Genomic DNA, 24,040 nt, shown 5'->3' with positions numbered 1-24,040 from the left:
CACTTGTGCATTGAATTATTGTCTCTCATTCTTTCCTGATCACTGTATTTTTCAGGATCTTTCAACGAAGCAGATTATTGGTAGAGGGTATGAGTCAGAGGGTCTCTACGTCTTAGATCAGCAACTACCTAGATCTCTTGCATGTTCCACGCGTTTAACACCTTTTGATGTTCATTATCATTTGGGGCATCCTTCTCTCTCGGCTTTGAAGAAGTTACATCCACAGTTTCATTCTTTGTCTGTTTTAGATTGTGAGCCTTGTCAATTTGCCAAACATCATCGTTTACCTTCAATGTCTCGAATCAATAAACGGGCTTCGTCCCCCTTTGAGTTAGTACATTCAGATGTTTGGGGTCCTTGTCCTACTGTGTCTAAATCTGGCTTTAAGTACTTTGTTACTTTTGTTGATGACTTCTCTCGTACTACTTGGTTATTTTTAATGAAGAGTCGTTCAAAATTATTTTCTATCTTTTGTGCGTTTCATGCTGAAATCCAAACCCAATTCAATATTCCCATTCATATATTGCAAAGTGATAATGCTAAAGAGTATCTCTCTGGGGAATTTCAATCTTATTTGTTACAAAAAGGGATTCTTCATCGGTCCTCTTGTGTTGACACTCCTTCACAAAATGGAGTTGCTGAAAGAAAAAATCGACATCTTCTTGAAGTAGCCAGAGCCCTCTTATTCCAAATGAAAGTACCTAAATGTTTTTGGGCTGATGTTGTATCCACGGCTTGTTTTTTGATCAATCGCATACCTTCCTCCATCCTTCATGGTGATATTCCTTATAATATTTTGTTTCCCACTAAATCTTTATTTCCTATTAAGCCACGTATTTTTTGGTGTACTTGTTTTGTTTGTGATGTTCGTCCACAGGTTACTAAATTGGATCCCAAATTACTCAAATGTGTCTTCCTTGGCTACTCTCGACGTCAGAAAGGGTATCGTTGTTTTTCTCCTGATCTGAATTGGTATCTTGTGTCTGCGAATGTAACATTCTTTGAGTCCACTCCGTTTTTTCCGCCATCATCTGTTTATAACACTCAAGGAGAGGAAGATGACCTCTTGTTATACACTGTTCGCTCTCTGTCTCCTCAGACTACTCCTACACCTTTCACTCATGTGCCAGGTCACCCTCCCATCTTTCATGTGTATTCCAGACACTTAGAGGACTTGACTCCGCTCCACTACCCGCTTCTTCGTTGACAGATCCTGCTCCCACTGATCCTTCACTGTCTGATTTGGATTTGCCCATTGCTCTTCGCAAAGGTAAACGTACTTGCACTTATCCTATTTCAGCTTGTGTCTCTTATGATCAATTCTCCTCTTCTTCTCGTTGTTTTGCCACTGCTTTAGATTCTATTTCAGTTTCCAAAACTGTTATTGAGGCTTTGTCCCATCCTGGTTGCCGTGCTGCAATGGAAGAGGAAATGATGGCCCTTGACACTAATGGTACTTGGGAGTTGATGTCCTTGCCCTCAAGAAAGCGGGCTATTGGGTGCAAATGGGTGTTTGCCGTGAAAGTAAATTCTGATGGATCTGTTGCTCGCCTCAAGGCCCATTTAGTGGCCAAAAGTTATGCACAAACTTATGGAGTTGACTATTCTGATATATTTTCCCCAGTTGCCAAGCTCGCATCTGTTCGATTGTTTATTTCCTTGGCAGCTACACATGATTGGCCTTTGCATCAACTGGATATTAAAAATGCTTTTCTTCATGGTGATCTTCAGGAGGAGGTTTATATTGAGCAACCATCTGGTTTTGTTGCTCAGGGGGGAGTTAAGCAAGGTTTGTAGACTTCGAAAATCCCTTTATGGCTTGAAACAGAGTCCTCAGGCATGGTTTGGCAGGTTTAGTGAGGTGGTCCAACAGTTTGGAATGAAGATGAGTAAGTGTGATCACTCAGTGTTTTATAAAAATTCTGATGGTAGAGTAATTTTGCTTGTAATATATGTGGATGATATCGTTATCACAGGAATGACATTGCTAACATCACAATGACCCCTAACCTTCAACTTACCACAAAAGACAGTGAACCATTTGCAGATCCTGAAAGGTATAGAAGATTAGTTGGCAAGCTGCATTACTTGACGGTGACTCGTCCTGATATTGCATATTCAATGAGTGTGGTAAGTCAGTTTATGTCTTCTCCTATTGTTGCCCAATGGGATACTTTGGGACAGATTCTTTGTTACCTTAAAGGGGCCCCAGAGCGAGGGTTATTCTATGGTAACCATGGGCACTCAAATATTGAATGCTTTTCTGATGCTAATTGGGCAGGCTCGAAGTTGATAGGAGGTCAACTACTGGGTATTGTGTTTTTGTGGGAGGTAACTTGGTCTCATGGAAAAGTAAGAAGCAAAATGTGGTCTCCCGTTCTAATGCTGAATCTGAATATCGAGACATGGTACAAGCTGTTTGTGAAGTCTTCTGGGTACGTCAACTATTAGAAAAAGTTGGATTCACAAATTCGGTGCTTGCTAAGTTGTGGTGTGATAATCAAGCAGCTATCCACATTGCCTGTAATCCAGTATTTCACGAGAGGACTAAACACATCGAGACTGATTGTCATTTTGTTCGTGAAAAGGTCCAACAAAAAATAATATCAACAGAACATATCCGAACTGGAGAACAATTAGGAGATATCTTCACTAAAGCTCTAAATGGAACTCGAGTTGATTATATATGTAACAAGTTGGGCATGATTAACATTTATACTCCAACTTGAGGGGGAGTGTTATAGGTTATAGAAAGTAAATATGTTAATATAGGAGTAAATATTGATAGATGGGTTAGTTACTTAATCTTAGGGATTGTATAATCATAGGCTTGATTTTCCTTCCTGTTTAGATATTGTCTCTCATGTATAAATAGGTTGTAATCTTTATTGTGATAAAACAACAAAATATTATCTTTCTACAGAGCACATAAAAAGAAATACAATTGTAAAAGTATTGAGCAACCATTAGATTTGAGCAACCATTAGATCTTTCACACCACTTTTACACATATTCTTATAAAGCTCATGGCAATAACTATTGCTCCCCAAGCATAGAACTCCCTTAAATGTCAAGCAAAACCAAGGTTGCTAATGTAAAGAGTAGAAAAGCCCTAACATACAACTCAGGATTTTCACTATTTTTATGATTTATAAGATTTTTAAAAGAAATTTCAGAGAAACTATAATTGATAACATCTAACTACAACTTTAGGAGCTTCCTCTACTCCTATGACAGCTTTCCATGTATAGAAAATAATGCCTAAAATACATCAAATATCATTAGAAGTAAAATGCAATTTATCCTTCCCATCCAAAATCCATCAACTGAGGAATCAAACCCATAAAAAAGCTTCTAACAGATGAGTATCATATATGCAACTCCTTATCTGATGCAAAAGCTCAACCACACAAATCTTACAAATGATGGATTATGTCAAGAGTTGCATACAAAATATTCATCTACTAGAAACTTTTCTTGATAGGTTTGATTTGTCAAATAATGAATTTATAATAGAAGGATAAACTGAATACGAGTTTAGAGGAAATTTGGTACCCTTTAGACAAAATGGGGAAGCTATCACAAGAGTGAGGAAACTCATAGAGATTTAGTCAAAATTATTTGCAGTACGAGGGTACCCTTAATGTTTCCCAAATTTCCTTTGAAACACTTCTAAATTATAGAAATAATGAGAATCATGAGTTGCAAACTAAGAACTATCTATTATTTATATTACAACTATTTTTGCCTGACATCTTGCAACTCTATTCTACCCTTATTTTGTACCTCCATAGTTTGAAGAAGGTACAAAAATAAAATATCATGCCTCGAAAATAGTATTTTATGTAGGGTAAATAATACTATCTATCTTGCCTTTGAATATTATTGTTCATTGGATTTTTTTTGTTAACGATTTCTAATACACATTGTATATCAAGAACTAAACTTAATGTCAATGGATATTCATTCGATTATTGATCAAATATATGAATTGGCTAAATCCATAGTGCCAAAAAAATTGAAAATGGCAATTTTTTATAATTTTTCAATCAATGCATAAAAAACTGTGTTGTGCAATCCAGACATATTAAGTTCAACTGCACTCAATTTTTTTCATATGTTTATATATTGTAGTAGAGGTGGATGATCACCCTTATGGTAGGTTTCCAAACAAGACTACATGTGAGATGAGAGATTACGTTGAGGTATGCTATTGATACTTGAAATAAAGAATTTTATGTCCCTATAGATTTTTTATAATTTGCTTCACTTTTGATTTTAATCATGCCTCAATATTTTTCTTAATTTGGTTTCACATTTATTTTTAATCAACTTACTTGTGCAACAGTCATGCTATACTACAACCATGTAGCATACCATCGGCCGAACCAACGCTAAATGCAGCTTAAATTGAAGGGGGTTGAAGCCGTACAAAAGTTTAGAATATATAAGCTAATATGGAAGAAATGTTTCAAAAGTAAAACCGAAGAAATTACAACTATTACTTGTTGTGGCAAAAAAGAATGTAGAATAAGATGGTACAATAAGGCTTGGAGTATATTGTCGTCCCAACCACCGTGACATTATTTCCGCCCTCAATGTGTTTGTGCTATTGTTGTGTAAAGATTTTAAGAAATCTAAGGTTTTATAAGAACTATATTTAATATGTTGAATTATTTTATAAAGACTTATTATGCAAAATGTTGATCCTTCACAAGCTAAAAATAACCCACCCTCCAAATCCTATCTCTCTTCTCTCTATATGCTTGTGTCACTTTTGCATAATTATTTATAAAACGTTTGAGTGTCATAGTGACTAAGTTCAAAATCATTAAGGAAAGTCAACCTCATATATTCCTAGTTAATGTCAATGTCATATTCCTTATATAGTTTATTAGTTGATACTATAACTGATAGGCAATTAACTCAATCTCACAGATTTGAGTTCCTGCTAAGTTAGGAAAATTACATATTTGTACCAATCCTCTCACAAATAGCATCACTGAATATCCATCTCATACATACAATGGTATCAGAGCCTTTGAAGTAAGAAAATCCTAGTTTCTCGTAGATAAACCCAAGTCTCTCTCTTTGCATCAATAGTCAAAACAGTAGGTAATCCATATGGTATTACACTCTAGTGTCACAACCCACTCCAGAAGCTATGCCAAAGACTAACTTTCAGTCAAAATGGGCCACCAAAGGACAAGAGATTGGCTGCCAATACACACGCTGCTGCATGCAACATTTTCTCGCAACCATTTCGCCTTTTGTTTTCTAATACTTGGTTGACTTGAGGGGATTTTATCTCAATGAGCTATGGTCCTATCTATTTATCAAAACCTTGAGAATCACTTGCTAATTTTGTTTTTTGCTTGTTTTTTAGTTACTTCAATGTTGTTGCATTTCTATTTGTTTGATTTTGTTTCTTTTGGTTATTTTGGTGCTGTTGTTTCTTCTTTTTGGTCACTAAAATTCATAAAGCTCTGTTAGCACCTTTGGAATTATGTTTGTTACATTGACTACTGAATAAATTTGTCATTTGCGGCCTTATTCTAGCGATTCATAAAAATGGCAGATAGTAAGTCTGCTTACCATATGTAATTTCAGCAATGACAAAAATCATTGAAGACAAATTCAATAGGGCAAATTATTTAGACTGGAGTAAGATGGTCCATGTGTATTTGAGAAGTATTGACAAAAATGATCACCTCACTTGTGACAAACTTGGTTATGAGAAGATGCTTGATTTTATTTTATTATAACAAACTTTTTTATTTTTTCGCACAACAAACTTTTTCCAACTCATTACATATGCAATCCTCTTTTACATACAATATCAATAAATTTATATTTAATTGTTTACCTTTTTTCAGACTTGCACTTTCAAATTGTTGGATTGCTCAACTTGTAAATGAAATTTGTTGTTAATTGATGAAAGCCAATAAGCAACAAAACAGGTACAAAGGATCACAAGTTTTCAACAAAATAAAACTTTACAATATTAGGATTGAGGAAAGCTAAAGAGAAATACAAAACTAGAACCTCCAAGTTGTCCAAACAAAAATTGCACCTATCCTAAAAAAGCTTTCATAAAAATTCTCTCTCTAAATAACAAAGAAGTAAAAAGATGGACCATATATTATTAATTACAGTGAGAAATGATTTAAAAAGAGGACATGTAACAATGACCCTTCCCATAAAATCTATGCTTCTCATGTCCTTCAGATCTCAGTGTTTATTGAAACCCATCAACATTCATAGTGAATATTTTCTTAGATTTTCAAGGCTTTAATATAATTAAAACAATAGCAACACATTTTTTTAAATATATTTAAAAAAAATAAAAATTAAATAATGAAAAAAAAGCCATCAACTTCCATAACTAGGCAGCACAGGACAGATGTGGAAGAATGGAATTTGAAAGCATAAAACTAACCTCAAGGACCGGTAGATATGGGAAACCCTTTAGAGTTGTTATTTTGTTTTTGCTGGCAGCTAATACCTACAACACCGGGGGGATAGTAAAATATTTAAAATATTGATTTAATCAATCTAAGCAGGCATGTATTGAAAAAAAAGAAAAGAAAAGAAAATAAAAGAAACAAAACCTGTAGTCTAGGTTGACTTGCCATTGAAAGTGACTTCAATTTATTTTGAGCAACAGAGAGAAACTACAACCAAATATAAAAGCATAATTATTTGGAGTATGAACTTAGAAGTTAGAAGTCACTTGTAAATCATGGACAAAAATAATTGATCAGCACACATGAAACCCACTGAAGGCTTACCTCCAAGTTAGGAAGCTGAGGAAGACTTACAAGTGATGTGATTTGGTTACCAGCAAGATAAAGTTGCTACAGGTTATAAATATATCAGCATCTCAATGCATAGAACATTACAAGCTAAAGCATGTTTTCATATTTCAACAACAAACCTGTAAAGCCTTGCAATTTTCAAGAGGTTCGAACCCAGGCCCCTTAAACTCATTGAAACTCAAATCAAGGACCTAGCAGAAACCAGTAAGAATGATCAATTACTGAATTTTTATTAGCAAAGGTTTGGAAATAAAGGGCATGCCTAACATATGGCATTAGACATTTGAAACTTCATCGATTCAAAGGTTGTTTAATTCATGGAAAATTTTGTCAAGAGTGAAAAACAAGAACAAAGATTTATGCATTATCACACAACAAACCTTCACCCGCTTCAGTATCCCAATTCCTTCCAATGTAGATAAAAGATTGTCTCTGAGATACACAAACTATCAAACAAGAGTATCAGTGGAATAGAATAGGAAGAAAATACTCTCCACTTCATAGTTCACTATATGTAAGCATTATCTGCATGGAATATGTTTACCTCTAGATTTGGCGACAAGTTCAACCCACTAGCATTAAGACTACGAACTCTGTGACCCCTAAGATCCAATCTCTGATCCAATCAGAAAGCATTTGTGAGGAAAGAATAAAAAGGTTGAAAAATAAAATAAGGGAGTAGAGGGAAAAGAAATGGAGCAACAAAGAGAAGGTTGATCAAATATACTTGAAACTTTGAAAGCATAAAACTATTCAGATAGCACTTAAAGGCTCTAATATCATGATTTGCCAAGAAGCTACTACACCATTTCTTCTATATATGAATCTCCGAAATAAAATTCAGATGCACAATATCATAATTGTGGAAATTGCTGTCAATTTTCTTTGTTTCTCCCATTAAGCTTCTTTTGATAGTCCACGAACCCTTTTCGATTCTGTAAGGTGAAATTTGGTTGATGATATACGGCTACCAATAGCTGATTTATAGTTGCTCTCAAGAATGTATAATCAGTTCATCTTTAACATATTACATTTTTGTTTCTTTTGGGTTTGATCCCAAGTTCAATATGGCCACAAGCCTCAAAAAATAATTCTCCCTCCATCCCATAATTTTTGTCCACCTTTTCTTTTTTAGTTATCCCAAAAATATTATCCGCTTTGCTTTTTCTAAACTATAGTAATATATAAATTGACTATTATAACCCTATTTAATTTTATCTTATTTCCAAGAGACCTCACAAAACATCTCTCGGTATTTAATAAAATTTAATGTGCTTAATATGGGTATAATTGAGAAGTTAATATAAAAATTATTTATCTCAATATAATATGTGAAAAAGCAAAGTAAACAAAGTGGACAAAAATTACAGGACAGAGGGAGTAAAAGGACTACAAAGCACCGGAGGATATGCTTTAAATGGCAACGATCAGAATGAAATTGTCTAGACAATATGTTTGCAACCACTTCCCTTTATTTTCAGTGTGGAATGGGGGAGCATTCAAGAAATCTTAGATAGAGAAGCACTAGACATTTGGTCAACATAGCTGATTACTTGATTTATATAGGTAAATTTAAACCAATTCTAGACTGTATCTATAAGGACAATAAAACTTAGAATTGCAAAACACTGAAATGAGAAATTTCAAGTGATCAATTGCATTGATATTCAATAATTATGTGAAGTACTGGGTGTTTGCAAAAAAAATAAATAAAAAATAAAGGCACATATAAAGGAAACAAGCAGCTCAAAATAAAGACATGAAAGACCTAAAAGACAACTTACTCCTTCAGTTTTACAACCCTTCAGGGAGAACAAGATTGCTACAATCACATAAGCATTCTTGGACTATACATTAAATCCAAAATAATGATTCTGTACAGTAAAATCAGCATTTAAAGATCTAATGATAATAATATGGCTACTTACCACATCATCACCGGCCTTAATCTCCACCTGCGGAAGAACAATGAATCGAGAATCTCGGCTTTCAGGAGTGCCCATCCTTCTACGTCCAGACAAATTAGAACTTCTGTCCAGAGATGTTGACAAAGACCCAGTTCTCAATCCACTAGAGACTGAAGGGGAGCTAGCTGATGGTGAAGAAACCTGTGAAACTGTCTTCCTACTCACACGACTGCCAGCACTGTCCAATGATGTAGAAGGAAGCCTTTTTGAGGAGGAAGAGACCGACAATGTCGGCTTAATTGAAGGTTTCTTGGAACTCTCAGACTTACTTATACTAGACCCCGTGGATGACCTTAAACTATTATCCTTAAGTGACACAGGGAGCATTTTCCTAGCCTCTGAAACACTTGAAAGAGTTAGCGATTTCGTAGAAGCTGAAGGCAAGGAACTTCTTCTAAGCTCTGGAAGAGACAGCCTAACTGGATCTGATGCAGAAGTAGCTTTTTTGCCTGTGACATTAGCAACACTATTTCGCTTTTTTATTGTAGATGATTTCTCTACCACTCCTCCAGTACTATTTCTTCTTGCCCCTGGAACTGAATTTAAATTAGGAGATGAAGCAGGTAAACTTGTTTTGGTCACATTTGAACTTGAATGCAAACTGCTTTTTGGTTCAGTTTTCTTTCTAATAGAACCAGTTGGAGCTAAGAGGCTTGAGGTTGCAGCAATAGTAGGTTTAGTCGTTTTTGTAACCTTCTTCTTGGTCTCCACTGAAGTAACAGAGGATTCTTCCACTGAATTTTGAACCTTCGTCACCAGCTCTTCGATAGATGGCACTGATGGTTCCTCCATTATAAGTTAAAGAGCTTGTGCTCATAAATCTAGCACAAGTAACCTGATTCAGCCATCACAAAACAAGAAATCTAAAATTTCAAGTGATATTTTGGTAAAGAATCAAACTTCCTCAGATGACAAAAAGTTGAAAAGCACGAAGAATGAAGAAAGTTGCATCCTAAAGATGTCAACAGTAGCAAGACAATAACAATGTGTGTTAATTGAAAAGGCAGGAAGAGATACCACTTCCCTAAAATGTTTGCTTCAGTTTTCTGAGCAATGAAGCAAAGAAATATTCAGCTTGGGTTGTTGTGAAGTGACGAAAAGAAGAAAAATAAGACAGAATAGCTTAATTTTAACATGTTAACGCATTTACAAACTTTAAAAGAAGCCCCCAATTATTATCACGCAATACAACTAATGCTACCACTACCAACACTAATTTTAGTTAAGGAGTCATTTTCAATCTCTACTATCCAAAAACCGAAAGTTATATTTATATATACATATATATATATAGTCACTACTTCCAACGACCAAAACAGAGTATAATGCAGGTACAGCCGCTCCACAAAGAAAACCACGAAAAATAAATAAATAAGCAAACAAGTACTCACGATTTCAAAAGGGATACAATTACGAGAACTCTCTCTCGAAGGCGCACTCGTACTTGGATCTGGCACGAAATGCAGGTTGTTTAGCAAGAATCCAAGCTCCCACGCTCTCGATCTAAGTGCAAACAGTGTGAAATGACATAAGAAAGAGAAAACACTGAAAGCTCAAAATTTGAGAAAAGGGGTTTAGTGGGGGGACAGTGAAGTAGATCTAGAAACAGAAACAGAAGCCAGTAAAATTGAAAGACAAAAACAGAAACGGCATTGCCTCTGATTAGGGTTTAAAAATCTGGGAACAGAAACTCGAAGCGATGGAGAGATTGTGATTGTACGATGAAAGCGTGGCGAAAAGCAGAGAAAAGCAAGAGAGAATGAGGTAAGAGCGAGGAAAGGATGAGGAAAAAAGTGGAGGAAGCGGAAAAGTAGAGAGAGAGAGTGAAGAAGTGAGTAAGAGTGAGCGTTTTGTCGTTTAAATTAGGGTGAATTCTAAAATTTTGCCGCTATCCCGAGTTTTGTTCCTACATTAAAAAATAGAAAAAAAAATGTCTCTAAATTTTTTATAAAATTAAATAGTTTATTTTATTATAAAATTTAAATTTTTTACTTCTTCTGCAAAAAGATTATTATTGTCTTAAATTATTTGTATTATTTAATTTTTATAATTTTCATATATAAATATTTTAATTTTTATAATTTTTACTATATATATTATTTAATAATTAAAGCTATAATAAATAGATTAATATTTTATTTAATAGAAATTTTGAATAAAGTGAATTTTTAATGATTTTAAAATAACAATAAATTAATAAATTTTCTATAAATGAACTTTATAGTAATTCCCTTAAATATATATATATATATACACACATTACACCCTAAATAGCTCAATTTTATCATTTAAGTCTAAATAAGTTATTTTCTAAAAAAAATATTTTTTAAAACAAAAAAAATACTTTTCATTATTTTAAATGTTAAAATTATTTAGCATTTTGTATTCTGCTTTTTATTTTAATTAAAAATATTAAAATTTGATATTTCAAATTACAAAATGCATATTTTATTATTAAAAATAATATTTTAATAGATTGTGACTTATTTAAATTTAAAGGTAAGATTTCATAGTTTTATTTTATTGGATCAGACTTGGCTGATTTGAACTTTTTTATTATTAAAAAATCAATAAATTTTAATTTCAGCTATTTATTCATTTTTAGAAAATAATTTCAATTAAGCTCTTATATTTTTATTTAGAGGTAAATAATTTTAATTTAATTTGTTAATTAATTAAATTTATATACTCTTTTTAAGAGTTAAATAAGTCATAACTTAATATAATACTATTTTTATAATAACGAAATATTTTTTTAATTTGAAATATCAAAAATTTTTATATTTTAATATATATGAAAATTTTAAAAATACATAAAATAGTAAATAATTTAAAATTAAAAAATAATATTTTATTATTAAAAATAATTTTATATTAAAAATTATAAGAGTTTAATTGATAAAAATATTTTAAATTAACTTATTTAATCCATTTAAGTATAAAGTTTAATTAGAATTATATTTATTTTTCAAGTTTTTCTGCCGTTAATTAAAATTAAATTTAATAAAGGTTGAAAATACTAAATTATCCTCCTTCCACACGGTCAATATATGATAAAAAGCCATGTAGCCTTTGTGAGGAGCATTGCTCTAACTCCGAATTTTTAAAAATTTTCATATATTTTTAATATTCAAAAATTTAAATTAAATCATGAAGTGTCATATTTGTTTTTGGTGTTTTATTTGTTATTAATTTTAGACTAGTTGAATTTAATAATCTAAAATAAGGATTATATTATAATTTATCATTAATTTTTATAATTTTAATTTAATTTTTTTAATTATAATTATGACAAATTAAAATATGAAAATTTTAATTGTCAAACTACGAGTCTTATTCTACCACTATTAATTTAACTCAAAACTAATACTTTAATCAATAAAAGTTAAACAAAAAAATACAGCAACTAAAAATAATTTAATTTCGTAATAATTTATGAAAAATAGTCTAAACTAAACTAACAAAAACCATATAATTCATAGATCGGACAAATTAATAGTCTCAAAATATATTTTTAACTCAAAACTATAAATTTAATCTATAAAATTGTTTTAAAAAAAATACAGCAGCTCTTATTCCTTTGAATTCTGAAAGTAAAAATACACTATTAATTTAACTTAAATCTAACACTTTAATCCACAAAAATGAAACAAAAATAAAATATAATAACTAAAATTAATTTAATTTTATAATAATTTCTGAAAAATAGTCTAAACTAACAAAAACCATACAATCTTTATAGATCGGACAAATTAATAGCTCAAATAATATTTTTAACCCAAAACTACAAATTTAATCTACAAAAATTAAAAAAAAAAATTACAGCAACTCTGAAATCTAAAAGTAAAAATATACAGAAATATTAACTCACCTTTTATAAGAAATTGCCTTGAAATGAGGTAGTTAATGGTAGATTTAAGCTTGTAATTGTAAATGATAAATGTTTAGGGAAGCTTGAGATTGAGATATTTGAGAGAAAAGGAAGAGAAAGTTGGAAATTTTAGTTGCAAAATGAGTATCTGGGTTTCTGCTGTGCTGGTTGCTGGAGAAGAGGGACAAAAGTGGTCAAATTCAATACATAGCTGGCCTGAATATATTCTCTGAAATTCTGAATTTTGTGTTGGGATAAAGTAACGGCCGTTACCGTTACAACACTATCGGTAACGGCCGTTACGGACGCAATTCAAGGGGGGGCTATTGGGTAACGGCCTAACGGGTAACGGCCCCCCTTGATACCGTTACATAACTTTAATACCCTGCCTGCAATAAAGAGAACTTAAGATAGTAAACACAACAGCCATTATGACACTTGTGTTAGTATGCGAGAGAGTAAAACGAATGTAATAAATTACTTAGAATTTAAACAGTGTAAGAGAATAGTATATATTTGCCTTTATGATTGTTCTTATTTCATACTGTAATAAAATGAATATAAATATAATATTTCTTATAATTTTGGCAATGATATAGCTAGCTCATTGGTAAAAGATCTCGCTGGCTAATTGATCGAGAATTCTGTTATTGCAGGTGTAAAAAATACCTGCTGACCTCGCCCTGTAACTGAAGGGCGAGTCGTGACGAACTAAACTGGTTTAAGGCCGACATGAAGCGTCCAGATTTTCTTTTATCTCGGTTTCGGGCATTATAGTCATTCGTATATTCTTTTCTAGGGGTGAAACTGCGTATTGGTTTATCAGATTCTCATCACGTAGCCATATCTAATGGTGACAACTCACTGTCTTTTTTGGGCGATTGTTGTGTGACATTAGAAATCTCCTATTAATTTTTGATTCTTTAAATTTGAATGTGACAGTTGTCTTCATGATTTGGAACATGTGGTTTGTTTAGATTGGCCTTTCATACTCGCATCGCTTTGCCTTCCCTAATGGCCTGACCGCGAAATGTGTCAAGATCCTAAAGTGTAAAATATACTGACCATGCGGCCTTAATTTAGTCCGTCAAACCAAGTCAGTCTCTATCCAGACTGAGTGCATGATGTTCTTATTTTCTTCTTACTTATATTGCCGACTAGTCAAGTCCAATATCTTATATAGCAAAAAGTGATATGAGCGATACAATAATACCTTGATGAGTTTCCAGACTTTCTCCAACTCTGACCATTCTTAGAGATCTTTCAAGCATTTTTTAGCTCTGTCAGGCTTCCATATATTTTTTCCAGCCCATTAGCATTCTCTAGTCTGTCTAAGCTCCTTAACCTTTTTCTGCCTTGACGGGTTTCCGTGTATTTTTCTAGTCATGACGAGTTTCTGAATATTTTTTAATCCGTGTGAGCTCCTTAACCTTTTCCAACTCTGATAATTTTTCGTATATTTTTTTGGTTCTAACAAGTTTTTAAATATTTCATATATTTTTTTGGTTCTAACAAGTTTTTAAATATTTTTTAGACGTTGCGAGTATATTGGCATTTTCCAACTCTTGGTAAAACAAGGTAGTTTTTTTTATAAAATTATTCAGTAATATACCAAAATCTACAAATATGCCAAATGAACGAAAAGCAAAATCAGAGAGTTCCATTTTTAGGAATGGAAATTATGTGAATTGAGTAGGAATAATTATTCAACTATTAAATTATTAATATAATAATGTAAATAGTGAGAAATATCAATTTATCATGTTATGTGATATTTTTAATATATTGTATATATTTTTTTAAAAGTTGTATAAATTATTGAAATATTAAGATAATAAGCCATGCAATAAAATTATGGGAAATAGGAAAAATTTAAATTTAACATCTTAAATTTATAATTACGAAAATGATTCTTAGACAAAAAAGATAAACACTTACTTAATTTATATTTATATTTAACACTTTAAATATTAAATAGTAAAATAAAATTTGTATTAAATAGAAATTAATGTATGGAGTTAGGTTAAAATTAAAATATTAGTTATGAAAAAAAATATTTGCCTTCCATGTATTTGACATTTGATATCTTTTAATTTTTATGAACAGTTATTAAATATTTGTATTGAAAATGCCTCGTGGAAGTGGTTCTGGTTCTACTCAAGGGGGTGGTAAACCAAGTGAAGATATTGGGTGGAAGTTTGCAACACCTATAGGGAAAAAAGGAGAACTGATTTATAATTTATGTGGGAAAAAAGTCACAGGTGGAATAATAAGATTGAAATTGCACTTGGCTAACATACATGGTCAAATTGTAGGTTGTTAGAAAGTTTATTCCCAAGTTAAGAAGGATATGGCCGCTGTCCTGAAAGAATACCAATTAGCTAAAAAGGATAAAGAAAAAAAAGAAAGAGAATTAGAAGAAGAAATTATGAATATAAATAGAATCGAAGATGATGAAGAGGAGGAGGAGGAGGAGGACATCGAAATGGAAATGGCGAGACGGGCGAGCATGAGACAGTTGGAAGAAGATGAATTTAGAAGGAGAACTGGATCTAGATTTGATGTTGGTGGTAGTAGCAGACAAGTGTTGGGTCGTTCTGCTACTACACATGAGAGAGGTAGAGAAGCACAAAGATATGCAGAAGTATCTACACCGGCATCTCGGTTGGCTGCCACAGAAGTTGAGATAGAGAGAAGCAGAGCCTAACAAAAGCAGCCAAAGTTAAAAACTAAATGGTTGAAGACACAGAAGGAGAAAATGTTGAAAGCATTTGGAAATTTTGTTATACATAATAGGCTTCCCTTCAGTATTGTTGAGTCACCGTGGACAAAGCCACTTTTAATAACAGCAGCAAAAATCGAGCCTAATGTATCTCCACCTAGTGCTTATGAAATTGCAGAAGTTTATCTGAAAAATGAGTACAATGAGATGAAAAAATATATAGCCTCATTTGATGGAATATGGAAGGAGAGGGGAGTTACTATAATGTGTGATGGTTGGAGTGGGCCAACACGTATGAGTATAGTAAATTTCATTGTCTACTCAAACAGAGGCACAGTGTTCCACAAGTCTATTAATGCATCCGATGTGGAACATAATGGAGAATACTATTTTAAAATTATGAAAGAAGTAGTGGAAGAAATAGGCCCTCAAAAAGTTGTACAAGTGGTAATGGATAACGAAGCTGCCATTAAATTAGGAGGGAAGAAACTGATGGAGAAATTTTTTAATCTATATTGGACTGCTTGTAGTGCTCATTGTATTGATTTGATTTTGGAAGATATTGGAAAGGAGAATAGTGTGAAAAAAATAATTGACCAAGCCAAGGTAATTACCCAATTTATTTATAATCATAATTGGATAGTCAATTATATGAAGAAATTCACGGACAATAGAGATATTATTCGACCTGGCATCACTAGATTTGCCACAAATTTCATTGCTTTAGAATCTATTGTTCGTTATAGGGTGGGGCTAAGGAATATGTTCGAATCGGAGCAATGGATGATGAGTAAATATGGACAAGCAACAAGTGGTCCAGTGCATGAAGCAAAGAAAATTGTGCTTGGATTAGGCAGCGAAGGAAGAAACTTTTGGGAGAGGGCACAACAAATAATGAAAGTTAAAGAACCTCTCCTAAAGGTTTTAAGATTAGTTGATGGGGATGACAAATATATACGAGGCAATGGAGTGAGCAAAGTTGGCTATTCAAAAAAATTCCATAAGCTATTTGGAATATTGGAGAATAATCGATCATAGATGGAATTTTCAATTGCATCATGACTTACATGCTGTAATACCCGGCTAGACCCCGGCATCGGAATTCCTACCTTCCGACGGAATCTCCGTTGGAATTCGAAATTCTCGGATGTAGGAGCCTTCTAGAAGGGTAAAATGAAGGTTTTCTAAAATATTTTTATATGTTTTTATGGTTGTAATGAAGAAAGAAATTGAGTTTTGAAAGAAAAGATCAAGGAGGGAAAACCCAGGTTCAGCCGCCGAACCTCAAGTTCGGCCGCCGAACATTGGGAGCTTGCGGAAGCTCTTTTGGCCCCTGAAGGTGGTCTGGCCAGCCACCTATAAAAGGCCCCATGTCCGAAAATGGGCGAGTTTTCTCTCTCCATTTTCGGGCATAGGTGAGATTTCGCCCTCCTTTGGTTGATTTTGTGTTTTCATTCTTTTCCTTCAAGTTTTGATGAGTTTTTACCTTTGTTTTGAAGATTTTAAGCTAAGATTAAAGTTTTGAAGCTTGGAGACCCCCGGAGCTCGATTTCTCACAATCTTCAAGTTTGGATCACCTCTCATCTCGATCTTCAAGAGGTAAGTGTAGATCATCGCCTTCTTTTATGTTTTGAATAAGTTTTAAGAAGGGGTTGAGGGTTTTAATGCATGTTTAGGCTAGTTGTAAAATGTTAGGGTTTATGTTAGTTTAATGACAAATTTGATATTTATGTGATGTTTGTTGGGGTATAGGCTAGTTTTATGCCCCTATATGCTTGAATAAGTGTTTATGCATGTTTTAGAATAGTTGAATGTATGTTGTGAAGTTTTTGGTGGCTGGATATGAGAGGCAGAATCGGGTTCTGCCATTCTGGAGAAGCCATGTTCGGCCGCCGAACCTGCCTGTGGAGGCAGCTTTAGGCCGCCTAAGCTCGCCCCCGAAAGTTTGGACTTTCGGCTCTGGAGGGGAGTTTCGGCCGCCGAACCTGCCCCCGAAAGTGCCTGATTTTCGGATCTGTAGGGACCTTCGGCCGCCGAACCTGCCGCCAAAAGTCTCATGTCCAGCCTTCCTTTGTTAGTTTTCTATGCATGTTTTGATGATGTTTTAGGGGGTTTTTGGGGAGATGTTTAGAGTCTTTATAAAGTTCTTTGGTCCCTCATTTGAGTCCACCTATGTAGGATCGGACCCGAGGAACCGAGGAGGCCAGCCGTGTTAGCTGTTTTAGAGTCAGTCCAGCGTCAGCCAGAGGTGAGTAGAACTGAACTATGTTTTAAAGTAAATGAAATTTTAGCACGTTCATACATCACGAATGCCATGATATATACTAGGTTGTTTTGTATTAGAATTCACGAATATGATGTATTGCATAATATGATGTTGATGTGGATGGATATTGGATGACCTACTAGCCCTCGATATGATATGTTATGATACGGTATGAAAGTCCAGTGAGACCCATTCTACGCCCCTGGCACGATGTGAGAGAAAGACCAGTGAGGCCCATTCTACGCCCCTGGCACAATTGGATAAGTAGAGGGTTATTGGTGACAAATCTATCCTTGATGTGAATTGTTTGTGTTGTGATGCATTTCATGAAAGCATATGTTATTAAATTGTTTTACCGTTCTGCTCACTGGGCTTTAGTAGCTCACCCCTTTCCCCTAACCCCCAGGTTTGTAGGTCAGAGATAGCATAAGAAGTCAGCAAGGATGAAGGTGTTGTGTATGTAATAGATTAGTAGTGGACAAAATGATATGTAATGTAATGTAAGGTATTGAACAGTAATGTAATGAGGATTAGTATTGTGCTTGGCTCTAATGTTGGTTGTAAATCCCTTTTTGTACATGATCTTTATGAAATGTTTTTAATGATGATATATGTTGAACCAAGCTTGATGTATGAAATGTTGACCCAACCTGGAGCATTTGATGAGGGCTCCAGTAAGGGGTTTTATGTTTACAGTTATGGTGCATGCATAGGTCAAGCTTGGTATATGAAAGGTTTAAAGTTTTTATGAAAGTGTATGATTATGTATGAGATTTTATCAGATGTACATGATGTATGTTAGGCTTGCTACGGGTTCCAGCGACCTTAAGTCGATATGAATCCTAGCGCTGGTAGCGGTCCGGTTTCCGGGTCATTACACATGCCGCTGGTAAGAACATTGTATTATAATTTAATAGTTTAAAAAATTAAATTGTTAAATTAAGAAATAACTTATTATCTATCTTCATATTTTATTTTGCAGGATATTTTCTAAATCCTCAATATCAATATGGTCCACATGATATTGGAAATGATAATGAGATCATGTTGGGTCTCAAAAATGTGATTCAACGTCTAGAGGGAGATTTAGTAAATCAAGTAAGTAACAAGCTAATTCTCAAGTGTTACTGTATTAGTGTAGTTGAAGGCTTGAAGCTCGAACTATTACTTTTGAACTTGAAGTTAACTTACTGGAATTTTGAACATGTAGGCCTTACTTTTTCGGGACAAAATAGAGAGTTTTGGAACAGGTTTGGCGCAAAAAGCAATTAAGTTCACTAATCCAGGTACTAAGTTTATAAAATAAGTATAAATTATTTTTGTTCATTCATTTTTATACAACTACGTTCATTAAAATAATAAAAATTTAAAAATATTTTGCAGCTGAGTGGTGGATTAATTATGAAGAAAGTGCTCATGAGTCGAGAAAAATCGCTATTAAAGTACCGAATCAAACAACTTCAACTTCAAACTGCGAGAGAAATTGGAGCACATTTTCTCTCATTCACACAAAGACAAGAAACAGATTGAAGTATCAAAAATTACATGCACTTGTCTTTGTGCACTACAACATGAGGCTGAAAATTAGAAATGTGACAAGAAAAAGCCAATAGGAGTTAGACAAGAGTTACGATCCAATTAATTTGGATTATATTTTTGAAGAAGATGATCCGTTAAACTCTTGGTTGGAGGAAAGGGAATCTCCATTGCTTGATGGGCAACCAAATCCATAGTTGGATGATGAAGAGGCGGGTAATGCTCCATCACAGTCTGAATCTGCTACTCAAACTCAAGGACAACAAGGTGGTGCTGGTGATGATGATTCTTTTATTTTATCCAGCTCTAGTAGTGATGATGATGATGGTGGTGGTGATCAAGGAGGAGGAGGAACCACAGTTGAAGGAGGTGGTAGTCGTAGTTCACAAGATCCACCTAGTCAAAGACAAAGTGGAATTAGAATTGCTTCTGAACCATCTCCAATGTGTACATATTAAAGATCTCAAGGCTCTCATAGTTCTGGTACTGGTGGTGCTGAAACATCCCAAACAAGGGGTAAGAGTGTTGCATATGAGGAGGAGGAGTCAATTGATTCATTAAATTATGGATACGATACTGGCACATATAATCCAAATTTTATGTATAGTGGTGGACCTGGTGGTAGCTCATCATCTGAAGATACTTCATCAACTTATGGGTTTCATGGCCAATTTAGAGGGGTGCCATATCCAACAAATTATCCTCCTGCATATTCATATGACCCCTTATCAGGAGCAGAGTCAGCTTTATCATACCCTCAACCAACTTATGGTGATCCTAATGATATTATGGGTGGTGGTTCCTTATTTAGTTTTGATCCACAACAATACTATCAACATCAGCAGATCAAAGCTCAGCAAGCCAAAGTCAAGACCAACAAGAACCTGCACGACAGTTCTTTTTGGTGGTAGTGAGGTTGGTAATTTCCTATATGATATTTAATTTAAACTAAATAGTATATATTTGATATACTTATGTTTATTATATATTTGTATACATTATTCTGAATTAATTTTATTGATATCATATCATTTTATGAACTTTGCAAATTGATTTGAAAAATTTGCGTAGCGCTAGGCCGTTACCGTTACGTTACGGCCGTTACAGACCTGTTGTAACATCCTCAAACCCATAGCTAGAGCAGTGACATCACTAGGTATGGGTTAGGCTATTTCACTACTAAAGTAAGTGGCATTAGGGGAGGTGCTAGCTTACCCCGAGCTACTTAGGGGAGGTACTAGCATAACTCTAATCTGCTAATAACTGAATTATAGAAAACTCAAATATAGAAACGGACATATTCAGAAATAAAGTAGACAGTGTGATTAGCGAGTCGGGAACGAGTCACTTTTGGGAGGTGCTTAGGGTTTTCTGACGTGCTTGCTTGAGGTGTTTGTTTTAAATCCGTCATGCTTGCTTAAGTGGAAAGGACTTCTAAAGGCTAAAAGCATATTTTAGTAGGTCAATCTATGATTATTGAAAGTTTAAAAACTAAATTGAAATATGGTAAAAAGTTTAGTGGGTTAAAGTATAAATATGGAAAGTTAAAATATAAAAGTCAAATTTTACTTTCCATGTGTCACCTAGCTATTGGATGAAGAAATGACCAAGCAATTTGAAAAAGGGATTGTCATCTTCTCCATTTCACTTTGCCGTAGCTCACACCATAGGAAACCAAAGAATTTCTTTTCTTTCTCCCACCAAAGCCAAGCCAAAACCTCACCAAATCAACTTCTTTCTTTAACCAAAATTCATCCTAAGATCAAGATCTAAAGGAAGAGCCATATATTGAAGGGATTGAAGAAGAAAAGTTTAGGGTTCCATATACACCAAGCTTGAAAATCAAAGGTAAGTTTAGAAATGAGTAGGAAATAGCATCATCTCATTTCTTCATGCATGGATTTGAATTATAAAGCTTTAATTTATAGTTTATTCAATCCTTTCCTAAGACATAAATTGACCTAGGTGAAGGAACATCAAAGGGAAAGGAGATAGCTAGAGATTAGAAGAGGAAAAGAAAGGAGGAATTCAAGAAAGGTTTGGTGTTTGTATGATTTTCTGTTTTCCTTGGATTCTGCCATGAATAAGTGAAATTAGGGGTTGATTTTACTTGCTGGAAATGTTGCTTTGACTGTATAAATATGTTATATGAATGTTAAAATGATGTTTGAAAGGCTTAGAGTAAAGAAATTTAACATGAGAGCTAAAAGTGCAAATCTGCCAGAATAGGTTCTAACAGGACAGTCAGTGTTGGAAGCCTTATAACTTATTGTGTATTTATTGAAATTAGTCCTAAGATATACCAAATGAAAGATAAGACAAAGATCTAAAACTTTTATGAATTGACCAAATTCTGAATCTGTAGGTAAGATGATGAAAATTTGAAGTGAACCTAAACTGGATACAGAGTTAGTGCATCCGGAACAGTGTGTATTGATTATACTATAACTAATTATGTACTCAGTGAAATTTGTTAATACCAGTGTCAAATGAATTCTAAGAAGTATACCTAAAACTTTGTAGAAGACACTTAAGCTTGAATTTGTATGGAAATGTATGAATCTGATAATTTTTGTGATCCTATAAACAGGTACCAATACTGGACTGATTAAGACCTGATTGAGCAGCTTGTAAAGAAAAATTCATAACTTAAGCTAGGATGATCAGAATTGCATGAACCATACCTTGTTGGAAAGATAAGACATAAATTTACATTTCTTATGAAGAAATTGAAGTCAAATTGTGACTCTAAGCTACTTGAAAAGTTTATGCAAAAGATGGCAGAATGTAGTTTTCTTAAATTGGAATGCTATGTTGATAAAGTTTTGCACTATTTGCCATGAGTTTTCCATATTGTAAATCTTGGCATATGATATATGGACTTTGGAAAATGAATTCAAATAGCTTTAAATGGCATGCATTTTACATTGATACATTGAATTAATGGTACTTGGCCCTGGTAAATGTAATAGGAGTCGAGGTTAGCTTAAGGGTATGGCATGCCATATAAACATACAGAGTTCGCAATACTGCTACCGATACATGATTTTTATTTGAGGTTACATATCAGGTACCTCATAAGCACGGTCATAGAGCCCTGCTATCACAGTTTTGGCCTCTGAGCCTACCGTTCGGCACTCTGTGCCTACCGTTATAACTCCTTATCTACCTAGACGATCCTACTATGTGTTTATAAGGGCTAAGATCTTAATTAAGATTGATACTTGATTTTGTGAACTTATTAGTGAGTGTTAATATGTTTGCATCTCTTACATGCACTAAGCTGTGGTAATTTATTATAAATAGAATATGTGCAATAACGGAAAAAGAAGATGTTTTTATTCCGATTATCTGTATACGTGAACTTGTTTGCTCTATTTTGTTATTTGTTTGCTATCACCCACTGAGCATTAGCTCAGCGTGTTGGTTTTTACCTCACGCAGGTTGTAGATAAAATAGGGCAACAGAAGTTATCAGAGATCTACATCAGATATCAAGGCTATCATCATAGCTGGTTGTTTTGAGTCTCGGAGTCATAGTACAGTTTTATTTTGGCATGTACATATTAAATAGAGTGAGTTGTGAAGGTTATGTAAATCAAAGAATAGTAAGATATCAAGTGACAGTTGTTAGTGTTATTATAAGTGTGATGTTCATATGTATTACAGGTTAAAGTGCTAATGAAACAGAGAAAACTCTGCCGAAAATTTTGGTTTAAAAATCTCACGCTTATTTTAATCTTGATGAAAGTTACTTACATAACTAAAATTGGTATTTACAGATAAAGGTAATTGTTTAGTCTTGATATGTCTAAAAGGTATAGTTTGTGACATTCCTTGCTCTGTCTACACTTTGATAGGGTAAGGGGTGTTACACCTGTTTTCGTTACCCGCGGCCGCGATCGCGATTTAAAACCATGATTGTAGGTTTAAACAAATTGGTACAACTCTATTTTTAAGCACCATCAGATTAATATAAAAAATTAAATAATAATTTTATTTTAATATTTTATGATAGTTTATAAATAAATTTATATTAAATATTAAAATTTATTATTTTTAATCAATTGTATAATTTATAAGTAAACTAGTCGACACCCGCACATTGCTCGGACTTTACTTAATTTTGATAAATTTAAACAAATAGGATATGGCAAATTCACAAAGAAATAAAATTTAAGAGAAATATTTTCAAAAAATTTAAGTAACATTTGTCTATGTATAAAAAAATAAATTTTATTTAATAAAATAATTCTAAATGTAATTTTTAAAAATTATTGTTTAAAAATTATTTCTATTGCATTTATTTCAAATAATAACATAAATAAATTTTATTATTAATTAAATCACCGCCGATTTATATTGTACTTTTAATTTCTACTTAATCTATAAAAATCAAACTTGTTTTTTAATTTAAAAGTTAATTGTACTTCGAGTGAAATTCACCTATTTAAATTTTAATTTCTAACATTATATTGATCTATAAAAATCAAACTCATTCATTAGTTTAAAAGTTAATCGTACCTCTAGTAAAATTCACCCATTCAAATACACTTAACATTCAAATTATATTCAATAATAAAAATATGTAAAAAATGACAATTTCATCATTAGAAAATATTATATAGTAAATTATAAATATATAAAATAAAATAATAATATATTAATAATATATACAAAAATGTATTAGATAATAAAAATAATTAAAACTACAAGTGATTTAATATATTTTTAATAAATATTATTAATAAACTATAATTTATTATAAAATATTTAATAAAAATTATATTTTAAAATTTATTGCTTTAAATTTTATTTAATCAATGAAATAATTCATAGATTAAACTTTAATTAAGTGCTG

At 33.0% G+C, this 24,040-nt stretch overlaps 1 protein-coding gene across 6 annotated transcripts in view; it reads right to left on the bottom strand.

The window, feature by feature from the left end:
- Positions 1-10,631, bottom strand: part of LOC110616674 (187-kDa microtubule-associated protein AIR9) — a 36,511-nt gene extending 25,880 nt beyond the window's left edge. For 2 of the 6 annotated variants that reach the window (XR_006351025.1, XR_006351026.1), the window contains exons 1-8: positions 10,177-10,631; positions 8,747-9,620; positions 7,363-7,434; positions 7,199-7,264; positions 6,938-7,009; positions 6,792-6,857; positions 6,612-6,674; positions 6,440-6,505 (exon numbers count right to left, since the gene is read on the bottom strand). Coding sequence is in view for 4 of the 6 variants with exons in the window: in XM_021759123.2 (XP_021614815.1) it covers positions 6,440-6,505; positions 6,612-6,674; positions 6,792-6,857; positions 6,938-7,009; positions 7,199-7,264; positions 7,363-7,434; positions 8,747-9,577 (1,236 nt within the window). In the remaining 2 variants the exon portion in view is untranslated. Of the gene's footprint in view, positions 1-6,439; positions 6,506-6,611; positions 6,675-6,791; positions 6,858-6,937; positions 7,010-7,198; positions 7,265-7,362; positions 7,435-8,746; positions 9,649-10,176 lie in introns of all 6 variants that reach the window. The other 4 variants (XM_021759122.2, XM_021759125.2, XM_021759123.2 and 1 more) reach the window with 3 other exon arrangements.
- Positions 10,632-24,040: the final 13,409 nt, after the last annotated feature.

Source organism: Manihot esculenta, chromosome 6, assembly GCF_001659605.2.
Source record: "Manihot esculenta cultivar AM560-2 chromosome 6, M.esculenta_v8, whole genome shotgun sequence".
NCBI lineage: Eukaryota > Viridiplantae > Streptophyta > Magnoliopsida > Malpighiales > Euphorbiaceae > Manihot > Manihot esculenta.
Note: the sequence above shows the minus strand (reverse complement) of the source record. Positions and strands in the feature narration are given on the sequence as shown.